Raw genomic sequence first — 20,137 nt, forward strand, 5'->3', positions numbered from 1 at the left:
TGTTCCAAGGTCATTGTGGTCTGTCATTTCCATATTTTATCCTTATCTGGCTAATGTCGTATCAGCCCAGCAGATGTTATATTATGTTTTAATTGAAAAAAGAACAATTTTGTAGGATTATTTACATATTTACAGAAAAAAACTTATATGTTCCCTTAGTTGTCATTGACAGATTGACCTTGTGTATTACTGAATTGACAATTTGGTATGGGAAAACATATATAAATTATCTCTATTTTTAGCTCAAAAGTCGACTGAAGCTTCCTAGAGAATGTAAAATGTTAATAATGTTATCAACAGGAGTGAATAATAATGAAGGTGAAAAGTGTTGTTTGCCTTGTTCAAGTATCAGACATGACTTATCTTCATGAAATGTTGATAACATTAAAGTAATATTTCAGAATGTGTTATTGCTGAATAAATGATACCAGTATTTCGCGACTTAAGGGCGCCATTCGATAAAATGTTGAGATTTTTTCCCAAACATATGAAAATTATAAACTTCTACACGAGAAAAAATGAGGTTATAATATTGAATCGAAATAAAATATATGGCGGAATATTTTGTAAAAGCAAGTTTACTGCCACGAGTGTGACTCATGAAGAATCTAAACCAGCTCTGGCCGCCAGACTTGTGGAAAGAGCTCCAAAAGAAATTCGACCATATTTGAGGTTAGTTAGGATGGACAGACCAATAGGTACTTGGCTTCTATTTTGGCCGTGTAGTTGGAGCATAGCTTCGGCAGCAGCTCCTGGATGCTTACCAGATCTTCACATGCTCGCCTTATTTGCAACAGGTGCTCTAGTTATGCGGGGAGCAGGATGCACGATTAATGATATGTGGGATCGTGATATCGATGGTAAAGTTGAGCGTACTAAAAACAGACCCCTAGTGAATGGTGACATCTCTATGAAACAAGCTGTGGCATTTCTGAGTGGACAACTAAGTGTAGGTTTATTCATATTACTGCAGTTGAACTGGCCTAGTGTGTTTTTAGGTGCTAGTTCCTTGGGTTTGGTTGTGTCATATCCTCTTATGAAGAGATTTACCTATTGGCCCCAGCTAGTATTAGGGTTTACCTTCAACTGGGGTGCTTTACTGGGTTATAGTGCTGTGAAAGGTTATGTTGATATAGCAACCTGTTTACCTCTTTATTTGGCTGGAGTTTGTTGGACCATTATTTACGATACGATCTATGCCCATCAGGACAAGAGAGACGATATTATATTGGGACTGAAATCAACTGCCATCAAGTTTGACCAAAATACCAAACTATGGTTGAGTGGCTTTGCCGGTACAATGGTGGGGAGTTTGATACTCTCAGGGATTATGAACTCTCAAACATGGCCATATTATGCGGCAGTGGCCATAGTTTCAACACATATTGGTAACCAAATCTTGACTCTAAAAATTGACGATGCTAATGATTGCAGTAAGAAATTTATTTCTAATTCCAAGGTCGGTCTCATTTTGTTTGGGGGAATTTTATTAGGTTCCCTACTCAAGACAAAATGTAGCAAAAATAGAGGAGAAAATGATGTTGCCAGTGCTTCATGCTAGTCATGTAAAATATAAGCAGTAGGAAGAACATATTTAGATACTGAATGTGATACTAGTAGATACTGATTGTAATTGGTTGTTTGATAAACAACTATTTGGGTGTGTTTTGTGTGTTTGTCACAATCCATAGCATATTTATGAGGATCTGACTAGAGTAATTTTATTCTTTGTGTTCATGAACATTACTATTTATACATTCAACTCTCTCCTTCAAAAGATTATTTATTGAAATTGCGACCAGTAGTTGAACTTTCAGAGAAATCTCAGGGCATTAGACAATAAAAAAATCTATATCATTGGTGATGTTTCGCTATTATATTTATTGCTTCTTCAGAGCTCATGAGTAAATCATAGTATGTGGTACCAAGTCTGAGGAATATTGTGCATTGTGACAATACATCGGTCATATACCTATTAAAAATGGCAATTGAATAAATTATAAAGAATAAAAGGAAACCAAGAAACAAACAGTTGGAGCGACAACATTTTATTTATTATGATTTATTTATTCAATTGCCTTTCCAATTTTCAATAGGTTTACGACCGATGCATTGTCACAATGCACAATATTCGTCAGACTTGGTACTATGAGCTCTGAAAAAGCGATTAATATAATGGCAAAACAATAGCAAAGACATTGATTTTGTGTTTTATTGTCCAATACCTTGCGATTCCCCTACAAATATTTGTTTCAAAGAACTGAGAGCAAATAGTTATGAACACTGTGAAACATAGTTACATATTTCAATGTTTCTTTGAAAATGCATGTTTTGTAATTAGAGTAATGCTTTTGAAAATTAGGAATTAAAGTGAGTTTGTCAAGGATCATTAAAAAAAGTTAACACTTTCTGTGGTACTACTAAGAAAAAACTTTGAAAATGATGTTATTAAAAAAGTAAGAAAACGGTTTCTTCACTTGTGAACCTCATTAAAATTCTAACAAAAAAAGATGGAGTTATAATTTTAAATTCATGACATGTTAGCCTCTTTATTTTGGTCAGTGCATGTATTGTACATTGAAATTGTGGAAACGAAGAATGTGATCAACTACAATTTTATAAAAGTGGATTCACGCAAGCCAATTTAACTTATTCAACCCAGATTTAGGAATGAAATTCATGTGTAGTCTTTCAAATTAATTTCAAAAGCAATTGGGGTTCCTTCATTCAGTTTTTAAAAATATTTTTTGTGAGGAAAACAAGTAGAACAAGATTTACTTTATTTTCCGTTGTTTCCTTTATTTTTCTTCCTTTATTCAAAACTTGACATCTGATTATAAATGATATGCGCAGTCCAAAATTGCCTAAGAGTTATAAACAAAAGTATAAAGTTATGAATTTCAAAGTTGATAAGTTGGGCAACTTGATATACAGGGTGTAACTGAATAAGTGTGAAACATTTAAGGAGGCGATTTCTCATCGAAAAAAAGATAGGATCTTTCATATAAAGAAACTTCATTGGAGCATCCCTTAAAGGGGTTACATAAAATTTGTATAACAATTTTTTTCACAAGCACTGAAAAACTTACAATATTGAAATTAACCTGACGTTTTGTAATACCAAAAACACACTTAGCCAGTAATTTATTTGGTTTACCCCATGGTTGTAAGTGGTGGAAAAGCAACCCCTAAAATTTATTTCCAATGTAACTTTTTGTCTTAGTATTTGTTTATCATTTAAAAAATTATTTCCGATAGCCTGTTTCATTCTAAACAAAAAATGTCTCTTGGGTTTTTTGCCCAAAATAAACCAGTTTGCAGCAAAAAATTATTTTACGAACAACTACAAAGATACATCGTCATAAATGCAAATTAGATTTATTGTTATTTTGTAGTTAGTATCTGCATTAAACGATTAAAGGGTAACAAAACTAATTTATTAATAACAAAACACACAACATGTAGATATCATAGTAAATGTTCAATATGTCTACCTTCAGACATTACGCATGCGTCTAGACGTCGGCGCATTGAGCCACGTATTCGCTCAAATATTCCTAGAGTCTCTCTGATTACCCTGCACGCAGCGATGATGCGGTTTCTTAAGTCCTCTACATCGCGAACAGGAGTACGATAAACCAAATGCTGTAAATGGCCTCAAATAGAGAAATCGAGAGGATTGAGATCCGGGGATCGAGCGGGCTAGTTCTGTGGTCCTCCTCGACCTATCCACTGATTTGCATATGTTTCAGTTAAATGCTGACATGCTACTTGACTAAAATGGGCGGGAGCTCCATCATGCATGAAAAACATATCCCTTCTGACGCCCAAAGGAACTTTCTCCAGCAGTACTGGATGCACTTCTCTTAAAAATTGAACGTATGCCTCACCATTTAATCGAGGAGGTAGAATTAATCATCCCCAATAACTCCGAGCCACACGTTAAGAGAAAACTGTTCTTAATGGTTAGATTCAACAATAGCGTGAGGGTTTTCATCAGCCCATATGTGGTAATTATGAACATTAATAATCTTGTCCCGAGAAAAACTACATTCCTCTGTGAATTCTATCATCTTCAGAAAGTCACAATTTCTTCTAATCATTTCCAGCATTCAATTGCAAAATTCAAGACAGTTCGGAAAGTCTTGCAGTAACAGTGCCTGTACTAGTTGCAGATGGTGAGGGTATAAGAGTGAGGGTATAAGAGTTGTTCCTTTAACATTCGAAATACCGTCATATGATCAAAATTTAGCTGGAAAGCAATCTTTCTAGTACTGGTAGTAGGTTGTTCTTCAATCAAATTAAGTACTGCTTCCTCAAGCTGTGGTGTTTGTACTTCTCGATGGCGACCACAATCCTGCGTTCTAATAATAATAATAAACTAATCCTTAGCACCTCGAAGTCAGTGGCCGTGAAATTTTACAGGAAATGGCGACCCCACAACGTTATCGAAATTGATGACTTGCAAACGTCCACAGAAGTGAAATTTCTGGGTATTCATCTTGACGCCAACCTAAATTGGGAAAAACAAATTATTGATGTATGTGCAAATCTAAACAAAGCCTTTTATGCTATATGGCAGATGAAGCAGGCATCCTAAATATTTACTACGCAATGGTTCACTCTCGGCTTAGTTTAAATATCATGGCTTGGGGAAGAGCAAGAGACTTGAATAGAGTTTTTGTGGCTCAGAAAAGAATCCTGAGACTTATATTTAATTTGAATTTCAAAGATAGTTGCCGGCCTATTTTTATAGAAAAAAAGATTTTAACCCTCATATCCATTTATATTTTTAAATGTGCTATGTTCGCAAGACATAACTTATTGGTTTTTGCGACAATACGAACATAATACACGACGTGGAGCTTTTTTTGAGAATTCCACAAACATAACCTCCCCACGATACAATGTAATCAGTTGTTATAATAAGTTACCAAATCAGCTGAAACAAATTACCAATGATAAGGTATTTCACAACAAAATTAAAATCTTTTTACTTAGAAAGTGCTATTATATTTACCAAGGGTTTATGAACGATAATTCGATAGACACAGATCTTACATGACTTTTACCTTTTTAATGGTTAACAATATTGATTGTTTATTTTTATTTTTATATACAGACACTCAAATTCATATGTACAAATTGACAGATTTTATTTATTTACCTATTTATTTATACATATGTCCGTATATTTTTAGTGTAACAAATTGTAATATTATACTATAAGGACCTACCATATGTACCTAGCGTACCAACAAATGGTTAATAAACTATTATTTTGTTGAATGAACCATATTCTTGTAATCGTTGATGAAGTCGAGCAAATATTCTATGTGGAGGATGCTGCCGTTAAGGATAAATTTCAGCATATCTTCTAGAAGCTTTTAACCCATTCCCCTGCGACAGACCGTAAACGTAATGCATATCAGCCATTTCCTCATTTGTGTATGCCATTTTAATAACAAGTGAATTATTAAAGTAACAAATTAAGAACAGAACAATAACACACAAGTAGTATTAATTAAATTTCGAAAATTCAGAAACTGACAGCGTCATACCAATTTAATTGTCACTATCGCTAATAGCGATCTACTAGATAGATTAGTTTATTTTAGCATTTATGACAATGTATCTCTGTAGTTGTTCCTAAAATAAATTTTTGCTGCGAACTGGTTTATTTTGGGCAAAAAAACCCAAGAGAAATTTTTTGTTTAGAACGAAACAGGCTATCGGAAATAAATGTTTGAATGGTAAACAAATAATGAGACAAAAAGTTACATTGGAAATTAATTTTAGGGGTTGCGTTTTCCACCCCTTACAACCATGGTAAACCAAATAAATTACTGGCTAAGTGTCTTTTTGGTAGTACAAAACGTCAATGTAATTTCAATATTGTAACTTTTTCAGTGCTTGTGAAAAAAATGGTTATACAAATTTTATGTACCCCCTTTAAGGGGCTGTATCTTAACAAGGGATGCTCCAATGAAATTTCTTTATATGAAAGATCCTATCTTTTTTTTCGATGAGGAATCGCCTCCTTGAATGTTTTACACTTATTTAGTGACGACAGCCTGTATATTTCACGAATCCCTTCATCAGTTGTAGAGCACTAAATTTCTCAAATTGCTGTGATAATTTATTCATAAGTTGTTTGCATGAGCAAATATTCAAACTTTCTGAATATTTTTTTATGCTATTCGCTTCGTTATGCCAAATAACTTACAGGTAAATAAACTTGAAAGCATTTTATTGTATTTTTTTTTTTTGTAAAACCCTGATTTCATCCTCAAAAACTGACTTTTGTTCAATTCTTGTCGATGATTAATTCTAATCATTCAGCATACTTCGAACTTTTTGATGTGAGTTTTACCAAATAAGTTAACGTCATTAGATGATCATTAGAATAGATCATCTCCTGATGGGGAAATTCTACATTTCAGTGAATTCATTATGTTGAAATGGTCAAATTTATTCATCACCAATGTGACAATTTGGGAGTTGCACCAAACAATTCCTTAAAACAATTATATAACACCTTATACCACAATAAATATGATAGTTTTGCCCAATCCTGAAGAAGGGTTGTTGTAAATTTTCACAGTTTCTTGTTGAATACTTCTGAATTGAGCTATTTGATAACATTGAAGCCTCTTGTTTCTTTATATTTATAGTAATTTGCATTATATAAAGTGAAGGCAGTGTAAGAATTTGTAGCTGTGAAAATAATTGTTTGCATGAAGTGCTCGGATAAGCTCCCACCATGGTCCTAATAATTTTCTTCTGCATAAGAAATATTGATATGTGCTGAATTGCTCCAAAACAGTAGACCATATGTTAATAGGGACTGGACAAGTCCATAATAGGTCAGTTTCAATACTTCCAAAGATACTGTTCTTTGTAGCTGCATAATTAGAAAGCAAACGGTGCTAAATTTTTTCACAAGATCATTGATGTGTTTCTCCTATGTCATCTTATGGTTCAAGAAATTTAACAGAAGTCAATTGTTCAACTGTTTTTTAATTGATTTTTATTAAAAAGCTAACACCATAACAATGTCATAAAAAACGTTCCAGATGAATTTAGTAATGGTCCATTATGAAGACACCATTTATAAAATTCACTTGTGATGCCATTCACCCTTGCTATTACATTCCGTGTGTTAGTTTCTGAGACCAGTATATTGGATCATCAGCCTTCATAAATGTTTCTTTTGCGTTAGGAGAGGAATTTGCAATGTCAGTCATGAGAATGTTAAATAAAACTGGACCTAAGATAGATCCTTGTGGTACACCAATATTGATTGTCCTCGGTTGTGACTTACTTTGATTCTTGCTTGTTTCCTGTCTTTCAAGCATGAAGCAATCCAATTATTTGCAGCACCTCTAACTTACATTCATCAAGTGAGAGTATATGATCAATTGTTTCAAGGTCAAAGTATAGGGTTATTGGGCGTTTTTTCCTAGTAAATGCAACATAAATAGTTGTACAGGAGTCTGCATTTGCAGTGGTTGTGGATTCATCACTTATAAATCAAGTTTTATAACTTAGTAAGAGCTCTTGATTCTCTAAAAATGCATTGAACTGAATATTAAATAGCAGATGACAATTGAGTTTTTTGGAAACCAGTAGCTTTTACTGAATTTTATAAAAAAAAGACTCATTTAATCAGACAGCCAAGAAAACTGGTGAAAGTTCACCGATGCATTACAAGAACTGTTATCAATCAAAATGAAAGAAAGAAGTTGATATTGAGTAAAACTATGAAGGTATAATAACTTACTAAGATATAAACACTAACATACTCAAGATAAATCTGGAATATGACAAAACTGATCTTGCAAATACAAATATTGGAGGAAATATTATCGAGAAATATTTTTATAAAAAAGGTGTTATTTTGGAAAAATACTGACTACTGAAACATGGTTGCAATTTAGTTTATTTGAAAACGTCAGGTTAAGTGATAGAACAAACCTGTAGTATTCTACATTGCAGTTTTGAATTTCACCTTTTGGTTGTTATATTCCATTTCACCAAATAAAGACCATTACAATTATTATTATCAAAAGTGTTTTCAATACTGAGACAAATATTCATTGAAGACACCAAACTCACAATACAAAAAATGATGACACTAAGATGGCGACGATATATCAAGGCATGTGAAGACAGAATGGTGAAGGGAGCAAAATATCAAAGCTATAGAAAAAAGCTCAAGTATAATAATGCAAAAGCTCGATGAAGATGAATTAATTAATCGTCCATTTCAACCCTCAACTAAGCAAAACAATTAATAAAAAAAAGGTGCCATTTATATTAGGCTTTCATTCATTGACACCAAATCCTTTCTTGAGAAGGGACTCGTAATGAATTAAGTTATTACTTTTTCCATTAAAAGTGAAATTTTATTCTATTATTTCCTTCATATCATGTTTTTGTAATAAACATGCACCAATACGAATATTGTAACTGTACTTACCACTGGTTTTCTCAAGTCTCCTAAAATATTCCATAAATCTGACACAGTCATCATTCCAACCAATAAAACTACAAACAAACCTACGAATTTGACTGAAATACAGCATGCCAACATTGTTCCAGTAAATGTCAACCAAAACCACCACTTAACTGAAAATTCTTCAGTCCTTTTGGAGGACACTTTGACTGAACCCATAAAAGATGCCATCATAAAACACAGTAACAGAGGATCCAAAAGAATATACTGTGAAATAGTAATGAGTCCCACATCTGAAATTCAAAATACATTTTTGCTAGGAGTAAAGAATGTTGGCAACACATTGTGAAAAATCTTGTGATCTCTCAGATACCAGTTAGACCACCTAAAAAGAACATGCATGCTATTTTAAAGATAAAACAAAATGAAATTAGTGACACATCAACAAAACACGTTCAAAATGTCATCACTGACACTGTTAAACTCCTTGGAATAACCTTGGACGATAATCTCAACTGGTCCGTTCATATAGATGAACTGTGTAAAAAAATATCCAAACAGTTTGCAAACATAGAAACCTTATTGAGTACCTTTCATGGTCTCTGGTTTCATACAATCACGGTATCATTTTATGGGGTAATACTCCAAACTCAAAAAAAAGTCTTCATTATTCAAAAGTGAGCTATAAGAGTCATAGCTAATGCAGGACATAGGGATCACTGCCTGCCGCTGTTTGTCGAGTATGGAATAACATCTGTACCTTCCCTATACAGATGTTACTACTCACTACTACATATACATAAAAACAAAAATGCCTACTCAACTAATGCGGAGTTCCATAATAACAATACATGAAATAAAAATCTGCTAAGAGAACCAAGACATCGTCTAAGCAAGTCAGCCAGAAACTCTGTTGATTTTAGGATATATAACAAATTACCTGCCGAAATTTAAACCTAAATTATAATCAATACAAAGCAGAAGTCAAGAAAATATGCTCCCGCCACTGTTTCTACACAGTTGACGAATTTATAGCTGGTAATATATAAAGTTTCGTCCTATTTTCTGTCACACTCTTATGATACTTATTCACAGATCTGCCTCCCAACATATTTCGCTAATAAATTCCGCTAACTTTTATCTATACTTATAATATTTTATGCCTATGTGATTTTTTGTCTTTAAGTGCATACTGTGTTCTATTTTATACATACAAATTGTCCACACCTCATGACCTGCTAGAAATGTAATTATTTATATAACATAGTCACTAAACATCTATCTATCTATCTGTATCACTAATATTTTATTCTACCCATTTTATTCTACCAAGCAGTTAAGTTTTATTTCAAATGATCATTAATAGTTATATATTATCTTTTAATTTTGTACTCAGTACACTGTGCATCTGCACTCTTTTTGACCTGTCATAAATGTATTGAATGTTTAACATGATTAAATAAATTCTGTCTGTCTATCTATCTATCTATCAAGTATATCAACTATTTCATCATGTTCTTCTGCACACTAGATGTACCTCACACAGAACAATTGAGCGAAAAGTAATTAGTTATGACAATAACAAAGTGAATGTGAATTGAAAGACCATTTTATTTATTTCATAAAAGTTGACATTCCAAATTCAGCAAAATGAAAATGAGTGAAACCTACCTGCCTTTAAACTGCCTATAATATGAACTTTGATGAGGTGTGGAATCTTTTACAGAAAACGAAGCTTCACAAATTGAAAGGAAACAAAGTCACAAAGAAAAATTTGTCATGTTCTGTCTCTGGTTGAATGTAATGAGGGCAAAAATTACCACCAAAAATTATATAAATAATATTCTTGAACTTTATTACAAAAAATTATAAGTGTTTTCAAATTTTCCCTTGATGATCTTATGAGGGGGAGTGCTTATTCATTAAACGGTATGAATGAGAAAAAAAGTTAAACTTACCAAAAAGTATAAGTAATGATGAAAAAAAAGCTGCTGATACACTTTCTGTGAGTTCGTCAACTGTAATGAAAGCCATTGGTATGATGGTGGCTCCAAGAGTAGTGCAAAACTGAAAACAATTTTTATCACACCTGATAGGCATTGAAATTTCATCTTTTCAATATTGAACATGACTGCTTTTCTACATTATCGTATTTTAATATTATGAGTTTGTTCTTACCAATCTCATTCCAACATAGGATGTATTTCCGTATTTATCTCCAGGTTTATCAAATGGAAATTTGCCGTCATAACCACTCAAATATCCAGAAACTCCAATTAACATCTAAAATATTAACACCAAGATACACTTACTAATTCCAATGAAACTCCTGATACTTCAAGGTGTATACTGGGTGACTTGAATATTTTTTTTAAAGTAATCGAATAATGAATATCATAAATTCAAGATATCTTTAACCGTATCACCACATGGAATACATCATTGAGTCTCTGTGAGGTCTTAGGCAATATCTGAGTGGAGCAATGTTGGTCAGATCTATCATTTGATTGGAAGATTAGGGACTTTCATTAATATATTCTGGGCAGTGCTGAGGGAATCATATGTTGAAACCATTTTCTTATCAGTCAGTGGGCTATGCTTTAAGACTGGCAGTGAACAAATCAAAGAAATGAACTTTAAACGTTCAAGCCAGTCTCGAATATACCTACACAGTAGGTTGAATGGATCGACGCCTATCCGAAAAAACTACTCCCCTGGCTAATACCACGAAGGACGTTGAATTATATCCGAAAGGGGTCAGTCCAAAATTGAAGGTAGACTCTTTCAGTTGTATTGCCAATTGCATATGCAGGAAATTTTCTGTGAAGATTCCTGCACTAAACGCCTGTCGGATATAATCCAACGCCCTTCGTGGTATCAGCCAGGGGAGTAGTTGTTTTCTGATAGGCGTCAGTCCATTCAAGACTGGCTTGAACGTTTAAAGTTCATTTCTTTAGATTTGTTAAAACCATATTCAATAAAGTTACCACGCTACTACCGGTTTATAGGTGTATTTTTTATTGAAATAGGTTAAACTTCAAGTTTTTTTTGGGACAAAGCCACTATTTGAAAATAATTCCGTATGTACACGGGGTTGTATTTTTCTTAATTTTTTTTTTTTTTCGAATTTAAAATATTGAAAAGGTACTTCTTCAACCCCGACTGCAATACCTACCTTACACTGCTTATTATATATTTACATATGATACATAACATATATATTTAAAGCTGGTATATTTCATATAAAACACTGATATCTGATTGTCCGCTTCACAGTTCAATGTATTCAACCCAATAGGAATGTTAATGCTGTGTGCAAGTACTCTGTGCATTATCTTTTTTGAAAGTTTATTGGAACTATAGAAATACCCTTGAATTGGAAATGAATATACATACCTTTCCAAGAGGTGGATGTACGTCAAAAAAGAATGTTCTATTGATATACCAGCTCCCCATTTTTCCAAAATGAGTTTCATCCCAGCTGAAAAATGATAAAAATTTACCACTATTTGTTTTCATAATATAAACTTACCAAACATGATCTGGTTCCGTTACTTTATAGAATCTTGTTAGGATAGTTAAACAACATAGGATTCCAAATAGCACCCACCGATATCTAAAATATATATTAAAAATTTATAAACCAGTTATTCACAGAAATAAAAAGTCCCACCTTATATCTTTATCGTTTGTTTTTTGTGCCATTTCGATCAACTCATTTCAACACGGAAAGTCCCGTTAGAATATTTTTGTAAATATGTGAAGGATGCTTAATTAACTTTTTTTTTAAATATAAAAATAGAAAATGATACGAGGAACATTCACCTACATCTGCTTTTTGTAATAAAATCAATTCTCAAATCTACTTTTTCATGTTTTGAAATTTCTCCTTTAACATTTGTTTATATTTATATTCGAAATGTCAACGTGTAATTGGTTAGAGGTAAGAGGGGTAAAGGCACTGGACACAGTTGCCAACGCGTCAGAGAGAAAAGTAGCACATTCACAGAAATCATAATTATATCTGTCCTGAGATAAACTTTTGAATTCTGTGTATCTATCATATGTCAAAGTCATCAGCTTTTTAGTTATCACCACTGAACTTTTATATATACAGTTCAGTGGTTATCACCTAGCTAATATTTAAAATGTTTTATTTCCTGAGAAAATCACACAGAGAATTTTGATGATTGAGAATATGTTCAGAAGATTGAATAAATTTCGCATATAATATTAAAACCATATCGGGATTGAAAATAATGAACACCGAAGTTTCATTTGGCGTTCTACTCATTCAACCAACCGCCATGTAGACGTTGGTTCCATCTCAACAGTTGGACGATAAATATTCACAGCATATCGTCCAATCCGTGCTAGTTGATGCATGTTAAACGGTAAGACCTCGTTAATTTCTACCTTTCGACGATTGAGGGTGTCGTTTATAGGAAGAGATAGGTTAACAGAAATCACCAACTTTTTGAACACAATTTCAATATATTTATTTATATAGATGCCGTAAACATATTGGAATCATCAATAAGAGGTTGACCTCGTCTTGCAAAAGTCACACTTCCGTTAAAAATCTTAAGGAACCAAAGATTAACCTCCAAACTCGGTCGTAAGAAATAAAAATCTTAGTAGAAATTATACAAAAGTTATTTTCTCTATCCTATATTTAGCGCTATATTTTCTGTTTTGAACTTGTTAACGAGCCCATCAATTTAGAGTCTTCAAACTACAAGTGTCATTGTCCAAAGGCAAAAATGAAATATGGAAACTGGGGCAGAAAGTAATCGAAGAAAGAAAAGGCACTACCAGTGAGAGAAAAAAAACTTCGAAGGACCAACAACCCCGAGAGAATTGGAGTTACATACAAAGTAAAAGAACAAAATCCGGGTTAGTAGGTTGTGGTCGAATGGACCAAGCACGGCCAGATTTTATTATGCTTTATCAAGTCTCCGGTTGTGAAAGCATATCCAATATTCATATAAAAGTAATTGTTTCGAAAGGGCTTTCTCTTCCACTTTGGGTCTAAAAATCCCTTTTTTGTATTATTTATACTTCTTTGTATAGCTATTTGTATAACAAGGGAGGAAAGTGTTACTTTACCTGCCGAGAATGAAGTTTACTGCCCGACGCGTAGCGGAGGGCAGTAATCATTCAAGGGATGAAAATTCACTTTACCCCCATGTTATACATATGATTTTTCCGCCTCCCTCAAAATTTTAAATAATTTATTTATGAAACTACCAAAAATAATTTATTTATGAAACTTACAAACAAAATTTATTAAAGAACTAAAACTGAGAAGTAGGTACAGTCTTCATAGGGACGGTATTTTCATACTTGCATTCTACATATTTTTAATTTCTGCTAGAGTAATTATTTATAGTGATGTTAAACGTGCAGTTTTGAGCAGTGGTTATTTGAATACCAATAGAACTGAGAGCTGGATCCAACGCAGTTCGTGACATTTTCACTGACTATATTATTATACAGCTGGTATCCCTCGGAAATACTCGTACTTGACTGATTACAATCAGTTTCATTAACTTTAGTGACTCCCATAATTAGGTTCGAAATTTTTTGCTTTTTTACAAGAGATTGCTGTACATATCCTTCAGCGATATTTGTAGACTTCCAACCTCCGTGTTGCTTTAAAGTAAGAATGTCTCCTCCAGAATTTGCAAGTAAACTTGCCGAGGTTTTTCTGAAACTATGCCCGGTATAATTTATGGCATTAGGCAGTTTTAAAAATTCTGCAATTTTTGTAGGAATTTTAGCTATAGTATTTTTCCCAACCATTTGGTTGATACATTTTCCTGTTCTATAGCAGACAAACGTGTCTGATCTATTTTAGGGTGTAACGATATATATTTTCTATAAATATCAATATAATTAGGGCCATTTCCCAGTGAAGCATTGATTACAAACGTTCTCTGAATATTTGTTTTAGAATTTGGTATATTTACTATTAATATTGAACCTTTATCTTCAATACATGTAGTACACCTGCATGCTCCTGAAAATCCGAAAATGAGGAAAACCCACAAAACAAAGAAAACTAATTTATAAAAAAGAAAAAAAACTGTCGACGCTGGAATTCGAACCAAAAACTACAAGGCCGTCATGAATAATGAGCGGTGCACCAAGTCACTGCGCTATTGAGCCTAATAAACTACTTTTGCGGAATCATAAACATAGCATAAAGCTTTAGCTCTATTATAATATTTAATTTTAATTATTTAAATATATTTACTTCTCGAAAATATCTTACCTTCAATAATAAATAATTATTATCGGGGGCTTCTAATAAAAATTTATTTAGTTCCTCTCTTGAGAAGGTTTTTGCCTTATTAGGTTTATATCCTTGGTTTTGCCTTTTCAAGAAAGCAATTAATTTTGGGTATTTAATATCCATATTTTCTTTTATTTGAAGCATGGTACGTAGCATCGAATACTTGGACCACAATGTAGAGGCTTTTAGTGTATTTGCTAATATCGAAAAATATCCCAACATAACATTTTCTGAGTAAATACGAATATGATTTTCTTCGGCCCATCGCGATCGCTTGAAATGTAAATATTGTTTTTCGTATTCATCTTTAGATTTTTGGGGCAATAAAGATTGTACCGTTTCATTAACTTGTTCCAAAATATCCGGTGGTGTATTATTTATATCTTCAAAATCGCTTGAATCACTCATTTCTAAAATATTCTTAATATTTTACAGATATACCTATTATGTATGGTGAATCACACTTTGAAACTGTCAAACGACCATAGCATACTATAAAATTTGTCATAAATTCGAAAACCGGATGGATCTATGAATCTTACAAATTACCAATGAAAAACTCGTTAAATTAAAATACCTACTAATTTATACCACATTGCAAAATACAGGTTGTTCTATAAATAAACGGTAAACTTTATATTTATATAATAGAATATAGTTTAGATTGTCAATGCCGTATAAATTATTTCATTGATTATATACCATGACATCACTTTTACTTTTCCTCCCTAGTGAGGAAAAGTACGACTTCGCTCCCTACAATGAGGCCAGGAAATGTATACTTTGGATAGAGGTAAGCGGAAAAATATTTTATTTTGGAATTAGTGGCTATTTCTTCCTTAGGAAGATTCCCACATTTTCTAGTATAAAACTGAAAGAGTAGAAAGTCAAAAATTTCTTTCCCAATTATATATGTGTGTGTTAATTATTATTGATGGATTCATCTTTCTTTTGTATCATCTAGTACTTTTTTGTTCGCCCTCTAGTACTTTTTTCAAAAAGTCGCGCCTTTAGCTTTCTACTGAAGAAGAAGATAGTGATTTGTGAACTGACAACAATATGACAACTGACAACTAACAGTGAAATGTATACTATGGTAGTATGTATAGATGGTATACAGTTCACTGTATAACAACAACATAACACAGAATAAACAATTGTTTACTATTCTGTGACATATTGGACTGTGAACATTAGATTATTGGATGCTATCGCAACCTTTGACTAGTTGGAGTGGAAATTATCCAATTTTCGACCAGTTTTTTAACCGGTTTCAGCTGGTCATTAACTTTGGCCTTGGCCAAGGTTCTTTCATTTTTGAAAGAGAAACGAATAAGTGAATCTTGAACATTAGTTGTTGTAATCAGTGATTATTGTTTATATGTTCTGTTGAACTGTTTCCAAAAAAGGATTCTGTAAAAGATGTCGAAAAATAAAAATCCTACAGAACTAGTTAGTGAGCTCAGGAACGCATTCAATAGCGGAAAGACTAAACCAATTGGATACAGAATCAAACAGCTGAATGCTCTGAAACGCTTATTGGAAGAAAATAAAGATGAAATTACCCAAGCCCTTGCTGATGACCTGCATAAGTGCAAAATAGAATCATTGTTGATGGAAGTTAACTTTCTCATTTGTGAAATTGAGTATGTACTTATGCATATTCGTGAGTGGTCAAAACCAGAGAAACCACCTACAACAATTGCTAATATTCTAGATTCAGTTTATATCTTACATGAACCTTTTGGGGTTGTACTTGTTATGGGGGCTTGGAATTACCCACTTCTCCTCACCTTATCTCCTGTTATTGGTGCTATCGCAGCTGGAAACTGTGTAGTTATTAAACCATCAGAATTGTCACCTGCTACATCAAAATTCATAGAGAAGTCTATTTCAAAATATCTAGATGCTGATTCTTTTCAAGTCTATGAGGGTGGAATCCCTGAAACTACTGAATTGTTGAAAGAGAAATTTGATTATATCTTCTACACTGGATCCACAACAGTGGGGAAAATAATTCAAGCTGCTGCTGCTAAACATTTAACACCAACAACTTTGGAATTGGGAGGTAAAAGTCCTGTTTACCTAGATTCAACAGCAGATATAGAAGTTTCTGCTAAAAGAATAATTTGGGGAAAATGTGTTAATGCTGGGCAGACATGTATAGCTCCAGATTATCTTCTTTGTCCTAAAAGCCTCCAAGACAAATTTGTGACCGCATGTAAGAAAGCCTTGAAAGAACTTTTTGGAGAGGATCCCAAATCCAGCCCAGACTATGGTCGGATATTGAATGAGAGACATGTTCAAAGACTCTCCACTTTGATAGAAGGGAATGTGGTGGCCCATGGAGGCGAAGTTGATTTCGCTGACAAATACATTGCCCCAACAATACTGATAAATGTTGATCCATCATCTCCAATCATGCAAGAGGAAATTTTTGGTCCCATATTGCCAATAATCTCAATTGAAGATGCATATGATGCTATAAAATTTATAAATAGTCGAGAGAAGCCACTGGCTTTATACATTTTTTCCAACAGAAAACGAGATATCGAGCAAATTTTGTTGAATACACCTGCTGGTGGAGTTACCGTGAATGATACTATTATGCATTTAACTGTACACTCCCTTCCTTTTGGTGGTGTTGGCAATAGCGGCATGGGGCACTATCATGGGAAGTACAGTTATGATACATTCACTCATAAAAAGGGTGTTCTGCATAAAAATTTGGGCTTAATTGGAGAGACTCTATCTTGTCCCAGGTATCCTCCTTACACTCAAGCAAATTTGACTTATTTGAGAATATTATTGGCTCCTGGGTTATCTTTGCCAAAAAAATATCTGACTCATTTAATGTGTTTTGGTCTTGGCGTTGCATTTTTTTACATTGTAAAGTTCATCCAATCCTCACTTATCGAGCAATAAGTGCAGTTTATTTTTTTTTTTTTTATAAGAGGTGGTAGAACAAAGTGAACATATTTTCCCATGGTGTGGGTCTTGCATATAAAAACCGGGTGCTAAATTTCTAATAACTTTCAAAGATACATTTTTTTGGCAACTTTTTTTGAGGATAAATATTTAAATAAGGTGTGTTCTGAGAGTTACTTTAAATAATTGAAATGGGTAAACGATAATTGAAGTTGAATACATTTTTTATCAGGATTTTAAATAAGTATGTAATCATGAGTTTAGTATTTTAGTTCATAAATGAATTCAATAACATATTTGCAAATTACTTTCAGTTCTGTGCCGAATTTAATAGTTGAAAATTTTTTTCTAAAGTAGTTGAAGATTTATATAGTCTAGTAGATCTAGTTTCTTGTCTTTATAGGTGAATTTCATAAACTACACCTTACAATTTGATCTTCACAAACTTTATTTCAAAAATATGTCATGATAGCTTTTTCATAGTGAAAAAAATTTATAGGTGAAGAATTTTGATGGCTAATAAAATTATCAAAATCATTTCAATTATTTTTGTTGATTCTTCAGCTACTCCTCTTTTTGGGTCCTTATCATAAAATTATAATTATATTTAATGTCTGATAGTGGATATATACTGAACATTTTCTTGTTGGAAAGTATTTTGTGACATTTACAAATTTTTAATGAATTTTAATTATGCCATATCATGTTATCATTTATTGTTGGTTCTTGAAAACATCTTATAAATATTTGTCAAAGTGATCAAATGAATGTATTTGTATGTATAACGTGTTAACTTTTTCAGTTACAGTAGAACTCCTGTTATGCAAACTACAACTATATTGTTCACTTTGGGAAGAAAATTTTTTAAATTTTTTTAGACAAAATTACATTGCAAACAATTTATCACGAATCAGGCACAGATACAGATCTATCTTCATAGTGCCTTCTAATTTTGATTTTGAAATGTACCACATTTGCCAGGCAATTTAAATCTTTCAATAGAAAAATGTCCCTGAACGTAATTATAATACCAGAAAGGAGCATTAGTCAGTTACTTTAATCATTTAAGGAGTTTTTTCCTGTAAGATGAGCTTATATTTGATTATCTGAACAATTGTTGATCCTGATTGATTTGGATAATAATTGGAGTTTTAATGTACTGAAAATGATTTTTTAAGTATTCTACAGAGAAACACTTTGTTCGTTTACTTTTTCATATTATATCTTCATATTAATATTTTATTGTTTTTGACAATATATTTGCTTAAAAAATGTCGATTTATTGTCCCTATAGGAGTAAATGTACCCACTAACTTTATAAATAATTTCCATTTTAAATATTTCACCTTGATATGCTAATGTTGCCACCACTGAGAAAAGTTTAATCTAACTTTTCGGGTTAGTTTACTTTTGTGATTTTTCATATTTCCCTATCTAATGCCTTCCCATCGGACTGTTCCTATCAAACTATTAAGTCATCCCTCCCAATATATTGATATTGATTTGATATACATTTTGTCTTAAACCATTTTCTACAGATTTCGGAATGTCAATTTTTAAAAATTTTCCAATAAAAAATTAACCCAACCTAACTTGGCCAAAAATGATATAATAAAATACTGAATTATTTAGATCATTGTGGTGAGACAAATGCCCACGACGATATTGCCAACCATATCGAAATTTCAATCTCGTGGCGACGTAGCGGAGACTTTGGCAAATGTAATGGAAAACAAATAATGACTGATGAATGGTACTTTCTTTCTTTTATAAAATATCAAAAACGAATAGAAGACAAAGCAAAGTTACTAAAAGAACCAAACTAATTTTTTTTATAATCATAATAAATTTTCAATGAAATAGTTATTGATCTCATGTATTTTTTTTATGTAGATAGTATGGTTTTTGTTTATTTTTCAGTTTTGCATTATATATTTATACAAACACATATGAATAAATTAGCATTAGCATTAAATAAAAAAAATTAGGCAAAGAGCGGAATAAGTAAGATTTTGATATCTGACAATCGAGATTTATAGTTTTCTCAGAGCTTTTGAATTTCAGGAGGTGTAGATTCATCCCGATAAGACTCAGAATCAACAGGTATTGGCAAAAAAAGGGAAGCGAGAAACCCAATGGGTAACAAATTGATTAATCCGATAAAACTGCGCGCTTTGCACAAACGGTATTTTTAATATTCATGAAAAGGAATCTGATGATTTCAGTCACCGAAGTCCCAAAATCTTAATAAGTCATTTTCATAGTCAATTGATGAGGGATTTTGGAATATTCTTTAGAAGCTTATGCCAATTTTACGTCATTTGAATCCCACCTTTTTGAGTTATTCAATAAGCTGATTTATTAATTCAAGAGCCCCTTTCAAATCATCAGAACCTGTGGTGACGACATCTTCATATATGCACATAGGTAACATTTCACTTGTTAGAAGGAAA

At 32.6% G+C, this 20,137-nt stretch overlaps 3 protein-coding genes across 3 annotated transcripts in view; 2 read left to right on the forward strand and 1 right to left on the reverse strand.

Moving 5' to 3' along the window:
- Positions 1-12,406, reverse strand: part of twisted (Protein O-mannosyl-transferase 2) — a 32,023-nt gene extending 19,617 nt beyond the window's left edge. The window contains exons 1-6 of the mRNA XM_074171231.1: positions 12,132-12,406; positions 11,991-12,074; positions 11,855-11,939; positions 10,637-10,741; positions 10,417-10,525; positions 8,483-8,751 (exon numbers count right to left, since the gene is read on the reverse strand). Of these exons, the coding sequence (XP_074027332.1) occupies positions 8,483-8,751; positions 10,417-10,525; positions 10,637-10,741; positions 11,855-11,939; positions 11,991-12,074; positions 12,132-12,163 (684 nt within the window). The 5' untranslated portion in view covers positions 12,164-12,406. The remainder of the gene's footprint in view (positions 1-8,482; positions 8,752-10,416; positions 10,526-10,636; positions 10,742-11,854; positions 11,940-11,990; positions 12,075-12,131) is intronic.
- On the forward strand, positions 187-6,249 carry Coq2 (ubiquinone biosynthesis protein COQ2, mitochondrial). Its single transcript, XM_074171232.1, has one exon. It carries the CDS (start codon positions 422-424, stop codon positions 1,559-1,561), a length of 1,140 nt encoding a protein of 379 aa, XP_074027333.1. The 5' UTR covers positions 187-421; the 3' UTR covers positions 1,562-6,249.
- A 3,433-nt stretch (positions 12,407-15,839) lies between the features above and the next one.
- On the forward strand, positions 15,840-17,714 carry LOC111507112 (aldehyde dehydrogenase, dimeric NADP-preferring). Its single transcript, XM_023162367.2, has one exon. The coding sequence runs from the start codon at positions 16,179-16,181 to the stop codon at positions 17,679-17,681; it is 1,503 nt and encodes a 500-aa protein (XP_023018135.2). The 5' UTR covers positions 15,840-16,178; the 3' UTR covers positions 17,682-17,714.
- Positions 17,715-20,137: the final 2,423 nt, after the last annotated feature.

Source organism: Leptinotarsa decemlineata, unplaced genomic scaffold, assembly GCF_025532065.1.
Source record: "Leptinotarsa decemlineata unplaced genomic scaffold, Ldec_3_MD MMD2_tig00000010_RagTag_RagTag, whole genome shotgun sequence".
Taxonomy (NCBI): Eukaryota; Metazoa; Arthropoda; class Insecta; order Coleoptera; family Chrysomelidae; genus Leptinotarsa; species Leptinotarsa decemlineata.